General features: G+C 43.2%; 1 protein-coding gene across 1 annotated transcript in view; it reads right to left on the bottom strand.

The window, feature by feature from the left end:
- sik2b (salt-inducible kinase 2b) overlaps positions 1–23,217 on the bottom strand; it is a 29,352-nt gene that overhangs the window by 3,802 nt on the left and 2,333 nt on the right. Inside the window, exons 2-14 of the mRNA XM_085915684.1 lie at positions 21,530–21,646; positions 18,756–18,819; positions 12,654–12,815; positions 8,373–8,497; positions 8,151–8,274; positions 5,466–5,692; positions 4,759–4,911; positions 4,307–4,465; positions 2,980–3,211; positions 2,606–2,899; positions 1,196–1,353; positions 433–546; positions 116–204 (exon numbers count right to left, since the gene is read on the bottom strand). Of these exons, the coding sequence (XP_085771810.1) occupies positions 116–204; positions 433–546; positions 1,196–1,353; positions 2,606–2,899; positions 2,980–3,211; positions 4,307–4,465; positions 4,759–4,911; positions 5,466–5,692; positions 8,151–8,274; positions 8,373–8,497; positions 12,654–12,815; positions 18,756–18,819; positions 21,530–21,646 (2,018 nt within the window). The remainder of the gene's footprint in view (positions 1–115; positions 205–432; positions 547–1,195; positions 1,354–2,605; positions 2,900–2,979; positions 3,212–4,306; positions 4,466–4,758; positions 4,912–5,465; positions 5,693–8,150; positions 8,275–8,372; positions 8,498–12,653; positions 12,816–18,755; positions 18,820–21,529; positions 21,647–23,217) is intronic.

A 23,217-nucleotide genomic window follows, 5' to 3' on the forward strand; every position in this document is an offset into this window, starting at 1 on the left:
TTGTGCGTTGGCTGTCAAAATCAGAACTTGATCAAACAATCTCCAGGGGTGCCCGTTATATCAATAAGTGCAGCCATTTTGGTTAGCAATGAGACAATTTGGAGCGATGACTTACCGGTGTTCTTGTAGCTGTTGTTCTAAACTTCGGGGGGACTCCTTACAGTACATCTGACAGCTTGCAGGACTGTTTGCCAAAACGCCCGTCTAATGGACACAAGAAACACAAGATGGGGTTCAGCTCGATGAACGTCAGGTGTTGGATGAGTTACAAAAAAGTTTTGCAATATGAGCCCATTTCTGTCTCGAGTTGCAAACAAAATGTGCTAGCCAAATTTAAGATCCTTCAAAATGTCAACACTGAAGAAATGAGTTCAACTAGTTCAGCCCGATTGAATACGTAACGGAGGTGTGCCGTGTCCCGTCGGAGCGTACCTGCAGACGATGGGTGAGGTACTGCGTCTCCAAACTCTGCCTCCGGGACAGGAGGGGTGGCTGCGGCCCACCTTGGTACAAAGTGGGGCCTTCCTGTTGCTTGGTTGCCTCGGTCTTCCAACACAAACATTGACAAGTCACAAACAGGATGTCCACGACTCCACGCAATACCATAAAGTCAAGGACACACTTTAACACTGCCGCCGTGTGCTCCTGGGTGCTTCGTGGCTCTGTCTAAGTGGCTTATCCGTACGGTATGGCTGCCAAAATGCCTTTGTGTTGCCAGATGCCTTTTCACTAAATGGCATGTTCCATGGGGATTACATACTAGCGGCATATTAAAAGTATGATGGGTCGCATTGCTTGTTATTGCATTATGAAAGAACGGGAACAAACAGATCTTGTCACTTTTGCCTATTAATTGTGTGTTTAGACTTACTGGAAAACTCCTGTTCCCGTACAGTGTGTCTCATTCAGCGGGCTTGTGATTTGGGCTTATTGAACGGCCAGTCTCTGCTATGGCTAAGTCTGACAGCCTTTGACAATGGCGGCATTCACTTTGGCCCAGGCTGCGGGCCCCAAGGGGACGAGACACGGTAAACAAGCCTCGGCTGGCCAGCTCTCTCGGGGTTACACAACAACCCCAGTGACTGTCTTTTTTTTCTCCCCCTGCCCAAAATGGGGTGAGGATAGTGGATGAACTGCCAAGCAATGAGTCTGCCATGTGTGTGTGTTTATGTCCGGATTCTCGAGTGCGACTGACCTCCAGGAGGTTGTGCAAGTGGTACTGGGCTGCCGGGGGTGCCATGGCTGTCATTTCATCCGAGCCCATCTGCTCCACCAGCATCTGGACTTTGTTCAGCTCCAAGATTCCTTTGGTCCTCGCCAGGTTCTGGAGATGTTGTCGAAAGGCAACCAGACCTGTGCGAATATTAAGAATGTTGAATGTCAGATTTTATTATCTCTTTTCTGACACATCTCCTTCCACACGCGTCACTGAATCGTAGTGGGTGTGTTGGTGTGTGCGCACATATGACACTGCGTGAGCCTGATAAGAGCCATCCAGTGGTGACGAGGAATGGCTGTGTACGATATGTCCTGACTCACTGTGCTGGTGGGAGTTATTTCTAACCCAAGTCAGCAGTCTGACGCAAAAGAATTCGCCGCATCGACTCTCTCTCCCCAAAGAGGATTTAAAATGAAAACGAGCGAGCGGGCGAGTGAGTGAGTGAGTGAGAGAAACAAGTCACACAAACAGCAAACGGGAGCGCACACATTGCATGCTGTCAATGAGGAGCCGGAGAAACAAATGTTTTCAAGCTGTAATTATCCTTTCGGCTCGGCAGAAGAGCGTGTGAGTTTTATAACGTGTGGGCCAAGATCAGGGAGGCAGTATATGGAATGGCAGAGAGAGTGTTCAGAAATCCCTTCTTGATTACCCCCCCCCCCCCATCAAGATTTTTATTGCTGTTTTTATGGCAGGATCGAGCACGGTGCGATGTAATTAAACATTGATACTGATCTAGACAGGGCAAGAGCAGTAGCTGAATATCTCTCAAGCTGTATGATTTTGTGCCGATCCATATTTGGTCTTGAAAGGTCTGCCCCTCGACCGAACGCCATCACAATCTGGTAACAAGCCGTCTACAGTGATGTCTCAAGGAAAAGCAAGACAAGCGGGGCGAAACGGGTGGCGGGAGAAATGGTAAGATGGCGACATGTGTGGGCTGAAACTTTCTAAAATCAGTCGGTGATTCATGAATCAGTCATCGGCGGGCCCGAGTAGAAGAGGTGATATGGAGGGAGGGCAAGAAAGAGGGAGAGAGCGTGAACGACTGTGAAAATGAGGCACTTTGTAATCTGGAATCTATATTCACATGAGTGTATGTGCAGGTAAGGGTGTGAAAGAGCAGCTGCAGCCGGCGTGTTATGATTGTGTGCTCTGATGCATGTCAAACTCCCCCCCCCCCCCCCCCCCCAGAGCGGCACCTCATGACAGCATCCAAAGAGACATGATCTGACACTTATTTATTCTCGCAGTCACGCTCGTCTCCTTCCGCGCCGGTGACTTTGCCGGTCATACGGGATCTGTCAGGGCGAGCTGGCTCAATCTATCTGAACTTGAGTTGCACGCATGTTGAATCGCACTGATAAGCGTGAGTGGGCTCCTGACCTTGTGTGAGTGAGGTGTCAGAGGCGCGGCGTCCTTCTCTGAAGCTGATGGGCGAACGGTTGTGGGTGTCCCTGTGCTGTGAGGTCAAGGCGGCCATTGCGGGGTTGGCCGGCCGAGTGCTCAGGAAGGACGTTGGGGGCACGCGGGGGGCCGTGCTGTTGGCCAGCACCACTTCGTTGAGCGACGGGGGGTCCTCGAGCAGGCCGAGGTCGCTGTGCATGGAGCCCATGTCGTAGCCCATGTCAGAGTCCACGCTGCCCGTGGAAGGGTTGTGGCCCAAGGTGAACATTTTACCTGGTGGAAAAGGCTTTTAAGACTCGAGGAGAAAAAAAACACAAAAAAAACAACACACATAAGACCTGAAGGCATCGTACCCTGGTTTGACGTTCCCGGCTGGTTGGTGACCTCAGAGAGGGTGTGTCGCCTCTGGCCGAAACGAGCGGCCAGATAGGCCAAAGACATGTGGGGCGCGTCCTCCTCGGCGTCGGGCTCTTCGGTCTCGATACCCTCGTCAATCGACATCTCCATCATGTTGCTAGGAGACGAGGTGGAGGACTTGCGGAGTACAGTGATGGGAGGCAGGGGGTCCAGCATGCAGCCGTTTACCTTTAAAGAGATGCAGAAGATACATTTGTTTGCATTCTTATTGCCCACTTTGGGGCAGCAATTGTGTTTTCACTGCCAAAGCATGCAAATGACTTGTTGCAATAACAGCCTGCTGTCGGTATGGAGACAGCAACTTTGCCCAAGTTCTCCATCTGCTTTCACTAGTGCACTGGATCGGAATGCAGTTACTCAACAGCCGCGCACGCGCGCACACAATAACACAACGAGAAACCGTCACTTGAGACACAAACGACGAGAAAAAGTAGAGTAACAATTAAAAGTAAAGGAAATAAAATTAAAAAAAAAAGGCATTTGAGTTAACGGCTCGGAAAAACTTAAGTATTCACTTTAGTGGTTGAGCGCTGCGGCTTCACGTCCATGCGTGTTCGCTCGGAAACACATTTAGTCAGTCACATCATCGCAGGACTGCTTACATAACCGGGCTCCATTCACGCAGACACACACGCGCGCGCCCGTTTCCCTGCACTGCTCTGCTTAGCACACACACACACACATCACATTTGGTTGGAGCCACTGGTTGAGGGGGTTCTGCAAAGTACATTTTGGGGACCGCTAAATGAAAACTACATGTGTGCGCGGCGGTGGGACTCTTAATCATCTGCCAACTCGCATCAGGCCAGTAGGAAGAAGGTCGCTAGTTGGCACAGATAAACAGGAAAAAAAAAAGTGTGTTTTGAGTCTGTGTGAGTCTTAGGCATATGGAGGACAGGTCGCTGTCCTGTCTGATGCGCACACTAGCTTGGAGCTTACATAAGAGGACGAGTCATCTGAACTCTGGCAGGTTGACGAAGCAAGCAAATGCTGGAGCCCTCAAAGGAGCATGACGTGCGCGCACACACACACACTTGTGACTCACAACGAGTGAGCTTATCAAAACGAATCACTGTCAGAGCGCATCAGGATAATGTTTCTGGACATTCTTTGGCAGCACGATAATGACTGTAATAACTGCATTTTCCAGAACCAAAGCCGATCGGCCGTCATATGAGGTTAGAGAACATGCACGCAAACACGGGAGTTCCAAAGACGCACGTGTCTCAGCCAACTGAATTTGCCGCTGCTCACTGGACCTACTTTGGGCGTGTTGACATCCTCAGACATGAAGTTCTGCTCCAGGGCGCACGTGGGCTGGGTGAAGGTAAACGCGTCGGAGGCGGCTTGGGAAACGGCGGGGGATCGCAGCAGACGGACCCCCTGCGGGAGCAAGCCCACCTGGGCTGAACCGCTCGTCGACTGCGGAGAGAAGAGAAAGACTTGAGTCTTTCTCGAAATCGCAGCTGTTGACTCTCCGAGCACGGCCATGCGACAAACGGAGATGCTGCCGTTTTCGAACGGTACGAGCAATTAAACTGGGGGGGGGGGGTACGACGAGAAAAGAATGCGTAAGCGAGCGATAAAGATCAAGGCTGAGAGGAAGAACAGTTGGAGAAAAGAAATGATTGCGGTCAGTGGATGCAGGTGTGAATAAGAGCACTTTGATCATGGCGGCGAGCGAGGACGCGGGCTATGGATTATTCACGAGCTACCTTGGCGACCGTCTGCTCGGCGATGGTGCTGGGCCGCCGCTGACGTGCATCCAGCCTCTGCTCCACGGGGAAGCTGCAGCGGTGGGCCTTGAGCCGCTCTACCAGCAGGTAGTAGATGGCAGCAAAGTGGTTGTAGCTTTTGTTCTGCAGAGACTGGAGCACAGACACGATGGCATCACTTGATCAAGATATCTTCACTGGTTAAAACGCCTCTATCAGGTTAATCCTGAAATGTCACCTGACATTGAATATGGCATATTATTGGATTGACTTCACCTTCATTTGCAAACAAAAAAAAGTCAACTTTGCTATAAGAAGCGACCAAAACTTAAGTGGGTGTGAAACACTCACTTTTTGGAGTATTATAGTTCTCCAGCACTCCTAAGTGTCTGCTCCTCTAGCAACACTTCAGCTAACCCTCATGTTGGCTCAGTAATAACCTCCGTTATGCCTTTTTTTTTTTTCCCAGTTGCACACAAGCCAGAAGCAAAATTCCTTCATTACCAAATTCCGAGTCCTATTTTGCAATGCCGTGTGGTATGTACTGTGATTATGTGGTTTTCGGAAATCAAAGACCTCTCATGTGTTTCTATCTTGTGACAGAGCTACTCAAAGATATTACGTGATTTCTACTTACTTGTGTATATTAACTGCATCCTAAATGATTAGTGATGAATAATGTCCAACGTTCTAATCTGCCTCATTACCTCGACAGTCTTGTGCTGGTCGATGCCAAGGCTGTGCATCAAGCGCACAACCTGCTCGCTGTACTCGCCCACGCCCGTCTGGCCCTCGGCGGAGACGGGCTGCTGGTACAGAACGGGCCGCTGCACCGGAACATCCAGCGCCATCCACTTGTGCTCTTTGATCTGCGCTACGGACAGACGCTTTGACGGATCCAGGACTAACATCCTGCGGATCAGATGCTCGCAGTCTGAGAGAGGGGAATAGAAGAAGAAAAGAAAAAAAAAAAACGGCAATGAACAAATTAGCCATGATTCTCGTTAAAATGTCATTTTCTTCCTCTGTGTGACACAGCGGTGTCTACAGTCCTTTCAAGTTCCCTCCCCGCCCAAATAGAATCTCCTGACCTCTCGTTAATGGCTGGATGAGATTGACGTCAGACACAGCTGGGTTCTTAACAGGATTAAGCTCTCCTGCCTGCTCCCGCAACGCCTCAACTGCATTCCGAGCCGCCGCACGGCACTCTGAGCCATTCGCACCGACCGCTGCGAGGCTCTTGAAATATGCTTTGGAAGGGTGTAATACACCTGGGATCTTTCGCCAGCCAATTGATTTGAGTCGATTTTCCCTTTCCGACAATCATCAGGACGCTGCGATTGCCGGAATAGCTCTAAAGATAATCTTTTCGTTTGAAGAATCCTTCCAAGGCGTGGCGGAGAAGGTTGGCAAAGTCTGTTTGCTTCAATGTGGAACATTTTTATTTTGGAGTTCTTTCAAGGCACCAATCCTGGAACTTGTCTGACGCCCCTTGTAAGATGCACAATCCATATTTTAAACCTTCCAGACACTTGAATAAAAAGTTCACCCCGTTACGTGCAGATCCAGGAAGAAGTTCATCTCAACACATTCCTAGCAGCAATCGTCGTTGGATTTTCGGCAAGTTGAAGGAGGTTTGTCCTCGTTGCCACAGCTGTGTTTATAGCAACACCCGAAGACGAATATGTTCCCTCAAAGGTCTAACTTGCCCCGTGAAGATTGTGGACTATGTCAGGGGCGACACGGTTGGAAGCTAGTTGACTGACTGACTGACGGACACGCCGCTCCTAGCCAGGACATTACACCACCGCCACCATGACTCAAGCACAGAAGGATTCCAGTTAACACTCACAGCCTCCGAGTGGTGTAGAATTGCATATGAAGCCAAGGGGAACGGCACTCCACTCCGACCAAGGAGCGGGTACTTCATTAGCGACGCTTTATTAGTGTCCATTAGGCATGTGGAGAGGGACTTATATGCAGCGATACATTGTCATAATTGTTATCAATAGCCCTGTCGAAATTAAATGATGGAGTTAGTTGAGTAAGTGAGTACATTTAGATTTTGATGTCACTAATTGTCAACTACGGGCTTGTGAAGCCCTTTGTGACTCTTCTCATTAAGAGCAATACCAATAAACTTGACTAGATGCAAATATTATAATTCAAAATGTCATTAACTAATAAAATGTTTCACTGTAAAAGCTTCAACAAAGCAAATCTTTGGATTTATGGCTACTAAGTAAAACAACAATGCTAATCTATTAGCCACTGAATTGAGGGCAATATAAAATAACGACTATTTCTTGAATATTCACCCACCGGCAATTGTACTCGGGTTCCATTCATTCAAAGATCGGTTAGGGTTTAAGACGTTACCCTTGTTAAACTGTTATGAACCAGAAAATGGATTTGAATTGTAGGATTGTGAAGCTTTTAGCTCAAAGGGTATAAAAAAAAAATACATGAGTTTTTCATTAGAAGTGAACAGATTAATTGTTCCTTTAAAATTTATTTCTTAGGGCAAAATGCTATAAATTACTCCTCATAAGCCCCCTGCAGTAAATATGGACAAATATGGACATAACATGCTCATGAAGAAAATAATTCTTTCCTAATTATTTGCATTATTACAGCCAATGACTTAAGTTTTAATGATACTCTGGTTTGCCGTTTCTGATGCATTTCAGCCACAACTGTCTGACATGCACAAATAGAAACGCGGTGTTGGGTTGACGGTTTCCCTGGATAACATGACTCACGCGTCCTTCTGCGGTGTGCCAACATCCAGCTGTGGAATAGCGAGAATGGTGGCAGACCATGTTTGCAGTGGGCCAAAATCTCTCCACCGAGATGTGAAACACTCATCGCCAGTTAAGAGTATTGCAAATGCTTGTTGTTGCTTTGGGTGGGCCACGGAGTTCTTAGTTTTAAGGGACAAAACACTTTGTCACTCCACTGTATTTACTGCCTGGTGAGATGAGCAACACAACAAAGCAGGCGAGTGATTTAAGGAAGGAGCACAAGAACATACTGTTCTTATTTCTCATGAACAACCAGTTTCCCTGCCACTCTCCTGACATCATCATGTTGTTTCAAGGTCCAATCACAAACATAAAAACAATGGCACGGTTGCCCATCGACTGCTCGGGTTCTGGGATTTATTAATCTCTTGCTAACTAGCTGGCATGGGCAGTGAAAGCGTGGCTCCCTTGACATATAAAGTACGCTAATAGAAATGCTTACTATCATTCTGTGTCCTTGACCTAAAAGATCCATTTCATTAACACATGGTGCAGTAACATTGAGCGTGTGGTAATCCAATCAGAAGGTGTGATGCTTGTCACATGGGGAATAAATGTTTTTGCCTGCATCAAGGGAGGGTTTCCTACCTTCAGTCATGAAGTAGGGGATGCGGAACCTTCCTTCTAAGACTCGCTGTCGGAGCACAGGTAAAGTGGGTCCGTCGAAGGGCAGGGCACCACAGACTAACACGTATAGAACCACACCCATACTCTGGGACAATCCAAAAAAATAAAATAAAAATAGAAATAAAATAAAAATTCAGATGGGATTGTTATCAACAGCACCAGAGAATATTGTCAACAACTTACCCAGATGTCCAGTTGGGGGCCTTCGTACTGTTGGCCCTCGAAGATCTCAGGGGCCGCGTAGGGGGGGCTGCCACACCACGTGGCCAGAGGCTCGCCGGGCTCAAAGAAGTTCCCAAATCCAAAATCTGCCAAAGACACAACGGTGGGATCATTTTCAAAGTGTTGCCAGAAGATTAAAAATCCTGACTTTGATACATTTACAAAGCAGTCAACTCATGGATGGCAAAACATGGACTTGGATTATAATAGTTCAAAATAATATTGTGCAGTTGAGAATAATTACATGAGATTATCAGTTTTTATTTCAATTCCATTATCCAGTGGTATAATCCATACCAGTAGATTTGACAATAAATAAGCATCTTCAAATTGTCTGTTGATGTCACAAGGCTTTATTAGTTATGACATCTCAGATAAAAGTGGATCCAAGTTGGAAAATCTAAATCCTAACTAAATTGGAAGAGCTTTCATGAAGAAGCTCAGAGATGCCACAGGTATGTAAAAACGATTTCTTGTATATCTTTGTTATGTGAATTTCAACTGTGCTTGCTCAATGGAAATACAATTGTTTTACGCTGGACAATTAGCAGTTTAGTCTAATTAATGCCATGGAACATTTGTGTCTTTGATGAGATGGTCAAGCAAACCGAAACCGCCCGTTAATTGTCAAAGTCTGGAGGCGTTTTCATCTCAAAACCAAGTTTTTGAGTTGTTTTTCTAGATATGTGCAACTTAATAAATTAGCATATCATGGAAAATGTCTTTGGTTAAATTCAAAAAGGGAATCTCTTATTGACAACCAACAGCAAAGAGTATTTCATTGTTTTATTTTTACGTTTTTTTTAATGACTACATAAAGAAAACATCAAATTGGGGATTATGTCTAATATGGAAATTAGGTAAGAATAGGCCATCTGAAAATGACTTTCCTATGTATTTATTGAATACATTTCAATTTTTCGACTTTTCTAGGAAATCCTTATTGAATCGAGTAAGGCGTGTAACATCTTTTTAGTATCAGTGGGCTTTGCATCATGTGATATACAAGCCAAATATTTTGTATCCTGAGCAAAAAATGTTCAAATCACATGAGCTCATCAAAGGCTTTGCTCCGTCCGACTGGTTGTCTGCAGAGCAAACAAGTCTGATTTTATCTACCGAAAAGCATGACACGGGAAGCGTCTACACGTACACACACTTTGAGGCGACGTCTTAAAATCAAAGTTCAAGCTGTAGTAGCTGTAAAAACAGAGGGATCTTAAGTGAAAAATGAATTAAAAAAAACCAAAACCTTGTCTATTAATATAGAATATCGATCTATGCGGTGTTTATCCACAAAGGATATTTTTATCTTGAAGTTATGAGCAGTGTTTTAGATTTCCAGTGGCCAAAGTGGATTAAAAAAAAAAAAAAAAGTGGTTGTGTATGGAAAGTTACAGGTCAGGATAATAAACTAGTATTGTTTGCTTTTTACCAATGTGATCCATGATTCCTATGGCAGCCACTGATAACAAGCACAGACAATGGTGCTCACTTAAACCTTTGTCCCCATAGTTTTTTTCCCCCATCATTTGACAAAGTTATATAAACAGGAAAGAGGAAAAAAGCAAAAAGAATAAATAACGGTGATTAGGCCGGGAGGTGATGCCCACGAGTGCAGACTCACATGGACACACACATGTTGTGCAGCGTGAAGCAAAATGAGTTTTATAATCCTGTTCGGCACTAAGAACCTTTTATAATTATTGGTGTGACAAATGTTCTCACGTAAACATCTAGAACTCCATCAGAAGTGCCACTAATACTATAAAATGGTGTTCCAAACCGGGCGCTAACACCAATGGTGCTCGCTGTGTGATGCTGCTGTGATGTGACACAGGTAAGAATTTTTTTTTTTTTGTGTGTGCGCGTTATTGCCAGTGCAGATTTAGCTTCGCAAGCTGTGACCCACTTCGTGGAGCGGAATACTGAGCAGCCCGTTTGACGTCAAAACGCTGCCGCACGCTGCGGGCAAGTTGCGCTGTGTGTGTGTGTGTGTGTGTGTGTGTGTGTGTGTGTGTGTGTGTGACACACACGACATTAGCATAATATTAGCCTTAACGATGGCGCACTAAAAATGTGTACAGCTAAAGGCTCATCAAAGTTTATGCTGCCAGGCGATTAAGTGGCGCTGTCACGCGATGCCAAGACATCTGAGCTCAAGAAATATGTTTACAGTTTATTTGACCCTAATTATACCGTGGTGAAATGAACCAAATTGTACTGCTTGCTCAAAATGAGGCTTTTACACCATCAGTAGCTCGCTGTTGTTGGCTAAAGCTAACTAGTGCCTGCAGATATCTCCATATGCCAAAGACAGATAGATGATTGAGTCATCTCTTTGCCCCGATGGCTCAACTTGAGCTTCTGTTGCACAAACATGTCACCATGGTGGTGTTATGCTTGAGGCTGTACAACAACAGCGTCTTATTTACCTTTGTCAAGAAGGCTATCTTTTCATAGCTGCCCATAAGCAATATTAGGATGATTACACAAGAACCCACTCAACACAATTCAGTATAATTTGGTTGAGTGATGGGCAAGAACCCATTCAAGATGGTGAAGATCCAAATAAAATGCGGTATTTGTTTTGTATTCCACTTCGTGTCTCAGTCAAGCACTCAGCCGTGCATGACGGCAGCTTCCTTAAAAGATTCGGAATTTAGTGCTGCTCCGGGAAACTGGAGATCTGAGTGTCATTTTGGTTTTGCAAATGATATTCACCCACCTCTCTACCCAGCTTCAAACAGCCCACCTTGCATGTAAAAAGGCTTTTTGAGGTGGAAACATGAAGGGCACCCCCCACCCTCCCTGCTGCCTCTGATGCCCCCTCCACTCGGCAGTCTACTTGAGCCTGACCTTTTTTCACTGACCGCTACCTGGATGAGCTTCAAATAGCTAACCCGGAGAGGAGAGACATGAGTAAAAATCCAATTGGCTCCAATGTTAGGAATGTGTGGAATAGGAAGTATAAGCAATATTGACAATATGAAAAAAAAAAAAGGAAATGTAAAATTTATTTCTAGCTTCGGCGGTTTGAGTCGCGTGGGTGCTATTGATTCAGTCCCAATTAGTTTGAAAAGATTCCTCCCCACCCCCAATATTGACGATTCATAGTATTTCGTAATTTGCTGTCATTTTAATGAGCCTATTTGGTAGCGCTACCAATTTTGCATTCATGTCAATGAAACAAAGAAGTCCACATTTACACTCAGTTGATCATATCCCTCCATTTGTCAGAGTGCATTCTGGGTAAAAAGCACACAGCGTACAATGCTGCTCATCTCCTCCCCAGAGAGTTTTTTTTTCTTCTCCCTTCCGCCTAATCACTAGCCAAGTAATGTTCTGTTCATTGTTTTTCAAAGCTCATCTGTGACGTGAACAATTGGCTGCGAGTCAAAAGTGTCTCTTTAAATTGAGGTAATAACATCTCCACGCAAAGGACCAATGTGCCAGTAAAATGACAGTCATACGCTTCTGTCAAAATGGACCTTTTCGGCTTGGAACATTGCGGATGAACAAACAGCTGCTGTAATTTGATGTTCTTGGAACAAATTTGCTCCTTATGTGTTGTTGAAACAATAGTAAAACACGGCACAGTTCAGTGGCACTACAAGCTACTGAGCATAAACGGAATTAACAGAAACGTATTATCTCAGCCATCACTATTCCTTTCATTGTTCCACCCAGTGACATCCTGACTAGCTGCCTGTAAACACAGTAACTCTAAATGAGCATAAATAGTACTAAAACTGTCCACACTGATTTCTTCATGCCTACATCTGGTATCGTTTCTCTTCTTTGGCCTTCATCTTTAATGTTTCAAATATGAAGCTGTGGTGTCCCTAGGGAGGCATTTCACACTCTTTCCACATCCGTTTTGAAAGGATAGCCTTTTCCAGAATTTGCTCCGGCAAACAGTCATCTCACACGCAACCCCCAACCACTTCCCAACACAAAAGTGCGAATGGCCAGAGCAGGTAGTTAAGACATTTCTAAAGTGCGTCAGTCCTGACGCCATTGCGCGGCTATGGATCAAAACCTTTTAGATTTCACACCCACGGGGGAATACAGATGTTGACAAAATTGTTGGCCCATCCTCCCCACTTAGTGAAAGAAAAATAGTATACACAATATTTATAATAAAAATGTAATGAACATTAGCAAAGAAAATAAGACATTGCCTTTGAATTGTCGTAATTTATTGCGTCAAAATTCATGTCTGTGTGTGCATAGTCATACCTGCAATTTTAATATTCATGTGGCCATCCAGCAGCAGATTTTCTGCCTTCAAATCCCGGTGGACAATTTTGCGGTTGTGACAGTATTCCACTGCAGACAAGATCTGCCAGAACTTCCTCCTGGCCTCTATCTCGCTTAGTCGGCCGTGCTTAGCCAGATAGTCTGCAACAAAAGTAGAGAGGAAAATGATTAAAATGATCAATTCAATCCTTGATTGGTTATAAAGTTAACGTATAGTGTAGGATTTTTTTTCATTTCAAATCACAGTGGTTCAGAATATTTGGATGGGTATTGAAGTGATAGAAATCAGGTAATAATATTTTCACAGTTAACGATCTCAAACCAATTTGACAACTTCGGGAAATTTTGAATCTTAAATTTTGATCTTAAAACAAAATTCTTGTTTTAAAATCAGTCTAGTAAAAACTGTTAAAATTTAAAAAAATGAATGGTAATAAATCCTAGTAATTTCGGTATTTTCTAAAAGCAAAGACAATTTGTAATTTTAATCTTAATTCACACACCAAGTCGATGCATAATTTGTCTTTATGGACCACATAAAATGATGTGGTGGGCCGTGTCTGGCCACGGTGCCTTGGGTTTGACACCAATGTCCTTAGATGAAAATGCACATCAAATATTTTAAGTAGAGCAAAATATTTCCCACGAACCAGCAACGCACATCAAGTGGCAAATTATTCAAGGACTCAGTCTTGTGGCATAAAAGCATCTCGAGGACGTTAAGACTCGTTTTTGTCTTGCTCCGAGGGAACGTTAAATCACCCACAGCACGGTAGAGGAATTGCTAACATCAGAGAAAAGGCTACTGATTAGATAGTAGCTGGTACATTCCAAACGGGATGCCATTCGGTGACCAGGGCCGAGCTTCATTTTTTCATGTAAAGTTGCTAATCAAAAGAAACACCGCAGAGGGGAATGTGTCGAGGAGGTCCAAGAGAGCAGATCGCGAAAGGGACGTCATCCCTCCGCGGTCTTTTGAGGCTGCAAGGAAATAGAATCACCTGACGTGCCCTGGAGAATTTTGGGCAATGGGAGTAGAACCCCCGAGGACAGAGATTCAATTTGAGGTTTACTACTTTGATATTTGCAAATCATTATCACTGAGTGTTGGTTTAAGGAAAGACTATATTGAATATAATTAGGTAGATTGCAACGTGTTTACAACACTTTAAATATTTAAACCAAATAGCATAAATAAATACACAAAAGCACACTACGTGTCGAACGTCAGGTTTAAGCACTGACCCATGTAAAGCTTTTGTTTCCAAAAGAGCGCACATACTTTGAACTCCAGTTGAACAAGCCATCTTTAATTACCGGGCCGTTAAGTAGGAAATGAGTACCCAAAGCGAGTCAAAGTCAAGCAGGATGAATAATCCCTAGATCCAATGTTGGCCAGGCCAAAGAACTCAACAGAACAAGCGTGACTCATAGCTGTATTAGGGAACAGATCACCAGTCGCTGAGCTATGCCAGAGAGCCGGCGGAGGAATTGAGAGAGTTTCGTAACAGCTGCTCAGGTTTAGACGGGACAAACAGTGTAGTGTGTCTACAGGGAAGATTGCTGGATCGATCCTTGGCCTAGCTTCAGATCACGCCGTGGTCGGAAAGAGGAGAGAGAGAGAGTCTGCGGGTGTGAAGTACAAGGGGCAAAAAAAAAAAAAAACACTCGGACTTTTTCCACATCAGTAACCGATAGCCGAGCCAAGCGACCACATTCGAGTCACATCTATGCCGCGTGTCGAGAGACGGCGGTGCTTATTACCTTCTGGAGTGATTCGGAGCCAGCTGGAGCTCAGCTCGGTTTTTAATATACTACAACTACGATTTGATTTTTGTTTGGTTTTGACGCGTATATTTCAATAGGTTTGAAAACAAAATGTGATCCAAAAGGAACATTTTCATCAATTCAGGTGGCACTGTTCTCTTAAACGCTAATGTTACGATTGAAGCATCATCAACTTTAAAAGACATTAATGATTGGTCGATAGATATAATTTTATAGTATCTAAATCCTATTCTAGCCAGGTGATTACATTTCATTACTGTATATTTTGAGCTCTATTAATCTATAAGCTTAGGTTCGTGGGCGTAACATTGAAGCATGATGTTATTTTATGTAATGTTAGTTTTATATTACGGCTAATCTTTGAAAGACTTAATTAAAGCCGAGACAGCCAAACACCCATGAAGAATTTGAAATTGTTCAGGTTTTGTTTTATATCGACAATAGTATTTATTTTAAAGGTCAGTTCCTTGCGAGGGCTCTACTGGGTGTCATTTTCAAACGATGATGGTCAAACTATTTCTTTTCTGACAGAGCAAGATCCCAGAGTGATGATAACCGATACGAAATGCTTGAAGTAGCTGGGGTCCAACAATTGTTTGTCTTTCAGCTTTTCACTGGTTTGAAATCTAATCTGTGATCACTTGACAGAAGCTGCACGCAACTGGCAGACGATTTTCTACATCACTCCCACGCAAACACTGGTAGTTAGTTTTCCCCCCCGCAAGAAGATCATTAACTTATTAACTACTTGCAATATCGTCTCGATTTCAAACAAATGAGATATGCGTGCCATGTACACATAGTTTGTTTATTCAACAGCACATGACATTCCACAGATAGGACGGGATGTATTAGTTTGGTTCCTTATTTATATAAGCTTTCGTCCTTGAAATCAAATTAGTCAAGTGTGCAAATGTGAGTTTCACCGATGATGTAACAATCACTCATGTCCATGAGAAAACAGCTGCTGGTGGGATTACTTTACTCATGACTCCTTTGTGGTAGGTAGGTCAAAACCTTCTTTCCTAGCTAACTATTCTTCTTAAAATCCACAATGGTCTTGTAAATTTGCTTGAGTACAGTAACATGAAATATATGATTGAGAGAAACGGGCCAATTGTTTTGCTGAAGTATCCAAAGAGATCCAGATTAACGTGAAACACATTTTGTGTAGTCATTTTCATTTTACGAGTGACCCCGTGATATGCCAGAGGGCTCATGAGCAAACGCAAATTGACAGCTTATGCAAATAGGGCGGTGTATCAGAAATAGGAATTCTTTGAAGGCAACAATGTTTCCTTCCTTTCCCATCAGGCAGACTGAGATCTGTGTGAGTGAGCGAGCGAGCTGCCAGCTTCAACGCTCTCCTCATCACGCCAGTAGTGCTTTCTTAAATATGCATGCCCTACATTTCACCACCACCTTCCAAATTCAAATGGATGTCGCCACACGCTTCTCCGTTCTATTCTTCTTCCTATTCTATTGAGCTTCCACTCACTGGACTGCTGCTGTATTTGCATTTGACCCAATTTCCAAGTTTGATCTGTTTGGAAATCTCTTGAAGCGCAGCATAAGCGGCTCAACTCAAAATTGCCTTATTGTGGGGGGTGGGGGGGGGGGGGGGTGGGGGGGAATGTTTTGAAATACAAAAAAATAGTTGGACCTTTAAGGTTCCACTGCTGGTGATTGCACAAACCAAAGTGAATAAAACACTTTCGATATCTGGCCTGTCTGAGTCCAAGCGGTGACTGCTGCAACTGATGATGACATATACGCTGGCTCTTGCGTAACAATATTCCATTGTGCAATCAGGGCAAGGGGGTCAGAGGAATCGGGACACAATGGTTTTCTAAATCCCGGCGATGATCCGAGAGGAAATATACAGACTGTGCAATGTGAAATATCCATCCGTCATTGGTTATCTAAGAGAGACGCGGGCAAACGAGGTGAGAACGAGACGCGGCGGCAGCTGTACATGCCATCCCTTCTCTTTTGGCCGAAGCAGCAGTGAAGCCGACTATTTTTGATTTTTTTTTTTCCTTTTCAGTTTTTCTTACTGTCTGCCTCCTAGCGCTCTGTGGGTCACATGAGCCGGACTGGCAGTTGCTGAGTCAACATCACAAGTGGAACACTGGCCTCAAAGACACGCAAAGACTGTTTGTTACGTAGACTGCTGAGTAATCCTCTCCAATCAACTGTGTCTGGAATTAGGTTTCATACATTCTCAGACTGTCTCATAGGTCAGGTTGATAAGCGGATCGTGATCTGCTTGCATATTGTTCATATCAGATCAATCTTCCTGTGCCATTCCATTGTGCACATTATTTCGTTTTGAATATCGCCTTGTACTGCAAACTGTAGTTTCCTTTCAAACTTCAATACCCGTCATAACAACTGTTGTTCATATTACAACTCAGCCGATGAATTAAATTGATGGATTCTCCATTATTGTCACAATTTCATGTGACAATCGCTGTATGAACAAAAATAATAGTTGCAAATTTGCTGGTCTCAGTAAATAGGTCTTTCACAAATTGTGATCCTAAGTAGTCACATTTGGAAAACAGCTCTTTCAATATTTGATTGACTAGCCTGAGGTGTCATCAGAAAATTGGAATGATTCCAGATATATTTGTCTTTCAAAGAAGTCGATGCTGCAGTTGATGCAATCCTTGCATCACCCCCCCCCCCTACCCTCCAAAAAAAAAAAAAAAAAGAAAACTACTTGATTTGTGGTCCCCCTAAGTATGTCCCGTTGGCTGGGTTTAGAGATATCACACGGCGCACACACTTGTCTGGTCTCAACAGACAAAGATTAAGATCTGGTTATGTTCCTTCTTTCCACATGAGTGGCTTTATTTGTGCTAGGCATTGGCATAAACACAGTGCATCATCCAAGACTGTATGTACGAAAATGCTTACACAACGACTTCTGTGACATGTGATAGCACTTAAAGGGAAAAAAGTAACTCTGTTCCTCAACATTCAATCAGACGACCTACTGCTGTTACATATTGCAAAGGGCTCTCTCTCTCTCTCTCTCTCTCTCTCTCTCTCTCTCTCTCTCTCTCTCTCTCTCTCTCCTCTCTCCTCTCTCTCTCTCTCTCTCTCTCTCTCTCTCTCTCTCTCTCCTCTCTCTCTCTCTCTCTCTCTCTCTCTCTCTCTCTCTCTCTCTTCCTCTCTCTCTCTCTCTCTCCTCTCTCTCTCTCTCTCTCTCTCTCTCTCTTCTCTCTCTCTCTCTCTCTCTCTCTCTCTCTCTCTCTCTCCTCTCTCTCTCTCTCTCTCTATATATATATATATATATATATATATATATATAAAAAAAACATCGAACCATTCAGACTTGATTCAGAAAAAATGACTAAATGTGTGGGTGTGTTTCGTCGTTTTGACCGACAATCATTCATGGAGTCTACTTCACACTTGTCGGTTGTATTGTCCGTGGGTGTGTAGTGTTGAGTTTGAAAAGGCTATTTTTTTGCGTGCGTTAGGGTCATGCGGGTGCGAGATATTGCTATTCCTGGTACCTTTATAGGCCACATCATCTATTGTTGAATCCATTGTTAGTTGTCAGACGGGCGAGTAGCAAAGACCTTTAGGCTACAAATGGTGATTAATCTTTTCCACATTCTAATTTGCTACTGATGTGTTTTCAAATTGTGCTTTAGAGATATTTGGTCAAAACTTGGCAATGACAAATTTGTAAGGTTTTCAGAAAGGTTCCAAGAATTATGTCCATGTGTGTATATCAGTTTATGGCCTCATCTAGATGTTTGCCTATCCTGTCTCTCATACGTCAATTTTAATGTTACTTGTGTAGTGCAAATAGAGCTAATGGCTCAGCGGGTACAGCGGGTAAATAGTGTGTTTTTATGCTGCTACAGTCTACAGATGCAAAACAACGATACCTTTAGCACTCATCGTGTAATCAATCTACTGCTGTGAAGCGTTTTATTTAATCAGCTTTAATGACATGCAGAAGTATAAAGAAACTAAATCAACATCAGTTGAATCTACCGTCTAGCAATAAATGCAACGTTTCTCCTTTTGAAGTGACGGTTCACTCACATGTGCAGCACGTGACATACACTTGATCAGGACATTGAGCTCAGATTTCTATCATAGGACGACTGCCACCGAGGTCCGTAAACCACATGACTGTTGCAACCAATCTAAAACGTTGATACTTGTTTGTTTAAAGCGACGCATCGGGGAAGGTATGTGGTGAAACGGAGCTGGGAGGGACACAATAGGTTGTGCGTGCTGACAATGCAGTTTCAAAAGATCACTCACCGAAGATCTCCCCATTCTTGGCATACTCCGTGACCAGGTAAAGCATGTTCTTTGTCTCCATCACCTAAGAAGGGCAGAGGGCAGTACTGAATGGAAATACACACAAAGACATCACACCCACATTTTGTGATGGCTGAAATAACCCAATCAACACTTCCATGAGGATCGAGGGGAAACAAAGAATGTGCGGATACGACAATAGTGCACAGAGAGTGGAGGTGGACGGGTAGATATCTGAATGGGACTCGAAAAACCATGGCTGTACTTGCTCAATGCGGCGGTGTGTGGGAGGCGGAGACCCAATTTAGAAGCAGAAACATTCAGGAGATCAAACAGAATTAAATGTGGAGAGCGGAGGGTGAATCAGACACACCGAGCCAGACGTTCACACTCGGGATCAGACACACCGAGCCAGACGTTCACACTCGGGATCCCACTCTTTTTGTTGATGATCAATTTTCCATCTGTTCCACTGACAAAAATCACTGAGTGAAGAAATGTTTTCTTGGAAGAGGTGCAGCATTGTTTCATAACACATTTGGGCTCTGCTCTGGTTATAAGGAAGCTTGAGCAAATGAACAAAAAAAACAAAAAAAAAGATTTCAGATTTTTGGCCCTCATTTAATGTCTTCTTGTAACAGAGACTAATATTTTATTCAATTCAATGAATCCAAGTTGAGTAATGTCATTGTGATTGATTTAGTTGATGACGGTGGTACTATTGTTTTATTTTATTTAGTAATTGTATTTATTTTAATCTGTACTTGTAGCAGAGACTAATATTTTACTTTTTATTTAATTCATGAATGAGTAATGCCATTGTGATTGATTTAGGTGATGATGATGGTAGATTTTTATTTTATTTTATTTATTGAATTTATTTTTGTATCAAAGGGCTCCTTGCAGTATGCAAACCACACCTGCATAGCATGAAAAAAAAGTGATCTAAAAGTGGTGAAAGTGAACCTCCCTAACAAGCCATCGCAGTAGCTTTCGGGTATTAGCTGTCCCTGCCGTAAACAGACTCCTTGTTATGACGACATGCTATGCAGGGAAATGACTCTCGCCCATTATGTGTCATGTCATAACATAAGATGCGGTACAAGCGGAGGGGTTCATAGTTGAAATTCCAGACAGGGCAAAGCGATGCGCCGTTGCTTTGTGACAAGCATGTAACCAGGCCCTTCTCCAATTATGATCTATGAACCAAGCCTTATGGTTGGCATGCTGAGCGCACGTACAAATGATCATTATTTGCGATCGCTCTTGTTCAGTGCTAAGTCAAGATAATGGCGAGGCATGTTAGCCATCTAAAGGGCCCATCTTGGCTTGACTGTTCAGTCCAGTGGTGCGTACTGAAAAAAAAAAAACCTTGTACATATACGCCGCAATGTTGACTGCAACTATTTTTAAAGCATTCTAATGTGGTTATGTTTATTTCATTTTCAGGCTCATACCTTGTACAGACAACACAAGCGCTCACCTCCATATTTATTCCCATTTTCATGAATGGATGATGGACTGGACGGTTGTCACAATCCTATTTTCCATTAAAGTGTATAGCAAACACAAAAACAATTGAATTGTCCCCAATGACACAATGTCACAAATGACAAACGAGAGTAGGGACCATTGTGCCTGTGCCTGCGTGCTTCCCTTTACTGGCTTGGGCGTCCCACTGGGCCACAAGGCCAACGCCGGTTTGAGACGGGAGAAGAAATCACTAATTGACCTGAACTGATTGGTTGGCTATGCCTTTGGAAAGAATGACCACCAAAATAACATGGCAGAACACTGGAACATGGCCACGTGGTTGTTGTGTAAGGATAATGAACATTTGTCCACTTTGTCCAAACAAACTAGGACCCAACAAGCTTATGTAATTTCACAGATATTGCCAGAATGTTGATGTTATTGTGTCAGGTAGGTGAAGTTTGTTTCCAAGCTACTTTGTCAACCAAATTCAACAGTTATGCATGTTCAATTTGGGATTTTAGTACCAAGCTGCTGCTTTTTTAACATCATCACTAAATTTGTCATAAGCCCAAAAATATTATTATAATCTGTGTAGAATCTTTGTGTATTTTCCCTTATTTAAAACTCCTGGAACTGCGACTGCTCACGGAAATACAAATCAGAAAAATGATTGTATGTAGTCTGCTTTGCATTGTAGCGCTCTGGAATTCCTGGCTCATTACATACCCCTAACAAACATTCCAAAATGCGCAAAATAAAAAAAATCTCCAAACAGATGCAGATCATTATAGCAAAGTAGGCGGGGGAGGTGCCTTCAGCAAAGCCAAATGAATGATAAAGACGGATGCTGCAAGGATTTGAAAGTGCTGCCATGACTGCAGTTAAAGACCGCAATTTATTTCTTATGAGATATTTTACTCTTTCGTGACATGAACTAATAATTCTTTTCAAAACTCATCCAGAGACATTACAGGACTGGTCAGTTGTCATGCAAAGTGCACGTGACAAGGTGCAGAACACACAGGCACATCCTGGTGTCAGGATCGTCAAGACAACTGTTTGTTTATGGAGCATTAGAATGTGTCTTGGAGGGATCCAATTCCCCAAGGACAACAGGAAAGGTGTCTAACTAGGAAAAAGCTGGCTCGTTTTTTCACCCCGATTTTCAGTCAGTTTTTGGGAGCAACATTTTTTTATTTAATTAAGTAATTATATTAATTAATACAATTATATTTTTAACAAAAATATGAACACATTTTAAAAATGCCAAAAATGGGCCGAGTTGTGGCGCAACTTACCTGGTAGAGCTTGATGATATGCGGATGGTCCAGCATTTTCATGATCTGCACTTCTCTGTAGATCTTCTCAAGATTGACAGCATCCAACTGGGTCTTGTCAATAATTTTAATGGCCACCTGCAAAGAAATCCCACAAGATTTAAATTTTTAATTTCACGACTGCTTAGTACTGATAAGTTTCTGAGACTTTCACTGTTTTGTTTTTTTACCTACTGTTCACTTTGTCACGCTTGTGATGGCTTTGTAAACATTGTTTGGCTTCTTTGAAGAAGAAAAGAAAAAAAATCTTTCAACTTTAGGGCTGTCATTAAGACTATTTTGGGCCGGGTCCAATAATTATGACTCAATGGACCTCGGAAAAATCTCTATTGGTCCGCAGTGTTCTCTCAAGCTGCAAGCGCAAACAAGAGGACAGCCCAGCTCCCCCTCACAGCTGTGATTCCTCACGTACAAAGTGGAAAGAAACGCCACTGTGTTTTGAGAAAACACACACGGCATTGTGCTACTGTCCACATGCCCGGACCACAGCACAAACACTACGTTGGTCAAAAGAAAATGATCGCACTGATAACTATGTCATCATAAATCATTCAGGGTCAACTATTAAAAACGTCACTGAGTGCTTTAGGATATGAATAGTTGAAATCCACCGCATTCCTCCCATGTGTCATTTTTACAAAGAAACGGGTGAGTGCCTAATGAAGCCATCTTATTCATGAACGACTACCGGCTTGATAAATTTCAACTGAAGCGTGATTTTCACAATCATTTTCATGATCTCGCAAATCAACAACACAATTTACTGTACGCCATTTTAGTGACTCATAAGAAAAATGAATTACAACAGTTGTTCTCATATAAAAGTCTTGCGTGATTTGCAGGGTACATCTGGAAATATACAACTTTCATTAATTTGATGTAAAAGTAGTTTCAGATTTCCAAACACTTTTTCACTCCAGGAAACAAACCCAATTATCTGTTACAAGAGAGTAAAATTGGATAGATTTGGAACTTGCTTGCTTTAATTTATGGCTCAAAGAGGACATTGACATGGACTTGAAGGAATCAAATCAAAGAACCTTGTGGATGTTCACTTGAGGAAAAAGCCTTCAAGTCACACTGAAAGTTAAGTACAGAGGATAAGGGCTTCGGAAGATGAAAAAAAAAGAAAACCAGACAATTGGAACAATGCAAAGGTCAAAATGGCGTAAAATGACTTCCTGCTGAGGTGGACTGACTGAAGGACCAAAGCCAGCAAATTTATCACATTAAAGTCGAAAAAATAGGTTATATACACACACACTGGGCGAACCTTTCCTCATTGACCCCGCCAAAGCACTCAATTGCGTCACCCGCAATAGAACTCTGGGTAATTTTACAATCTCCAGGTTGGACCAGGTCAGCTGCCTTCCAGTCTCGTGTGAGCTGCTAACACATGAAGGAAACTATGGAATTGGCAGGTGTCTCATTTGTGTAACATGCATTTGCATTGGGATTAGCGCTCCATAGCTACAAATGACCCCGGCTAGACTATCGCTGTATTACTTGACTTTACTAACCGGATTAACGATAAGAGCCTTACAACGTGCTGGCCAACAATGGCAGTCTTTAAACGCACCGCGAGCTTCGTCTTGGCAATGGTGCTTTTGTTGTACGTTATCACTGCTGATGTTACGCCACAAACTGTT

This window comes from Syngnathus leptorhynchus, chromosome 7 (assembly GCF_054491065.1).
Source record: "Syngnathus leptorhynchus isolate UIUO chromosome 7, UIUO_Slep, whole genome shotgun sequence".
NCBI classification, from domain to species: Eukaryota; Metazoa; Chordata; class Actinopteri; order Syngnathiformes; family Syngnathidae; genus Syngnathus; species Syngnathus leptorhynchus.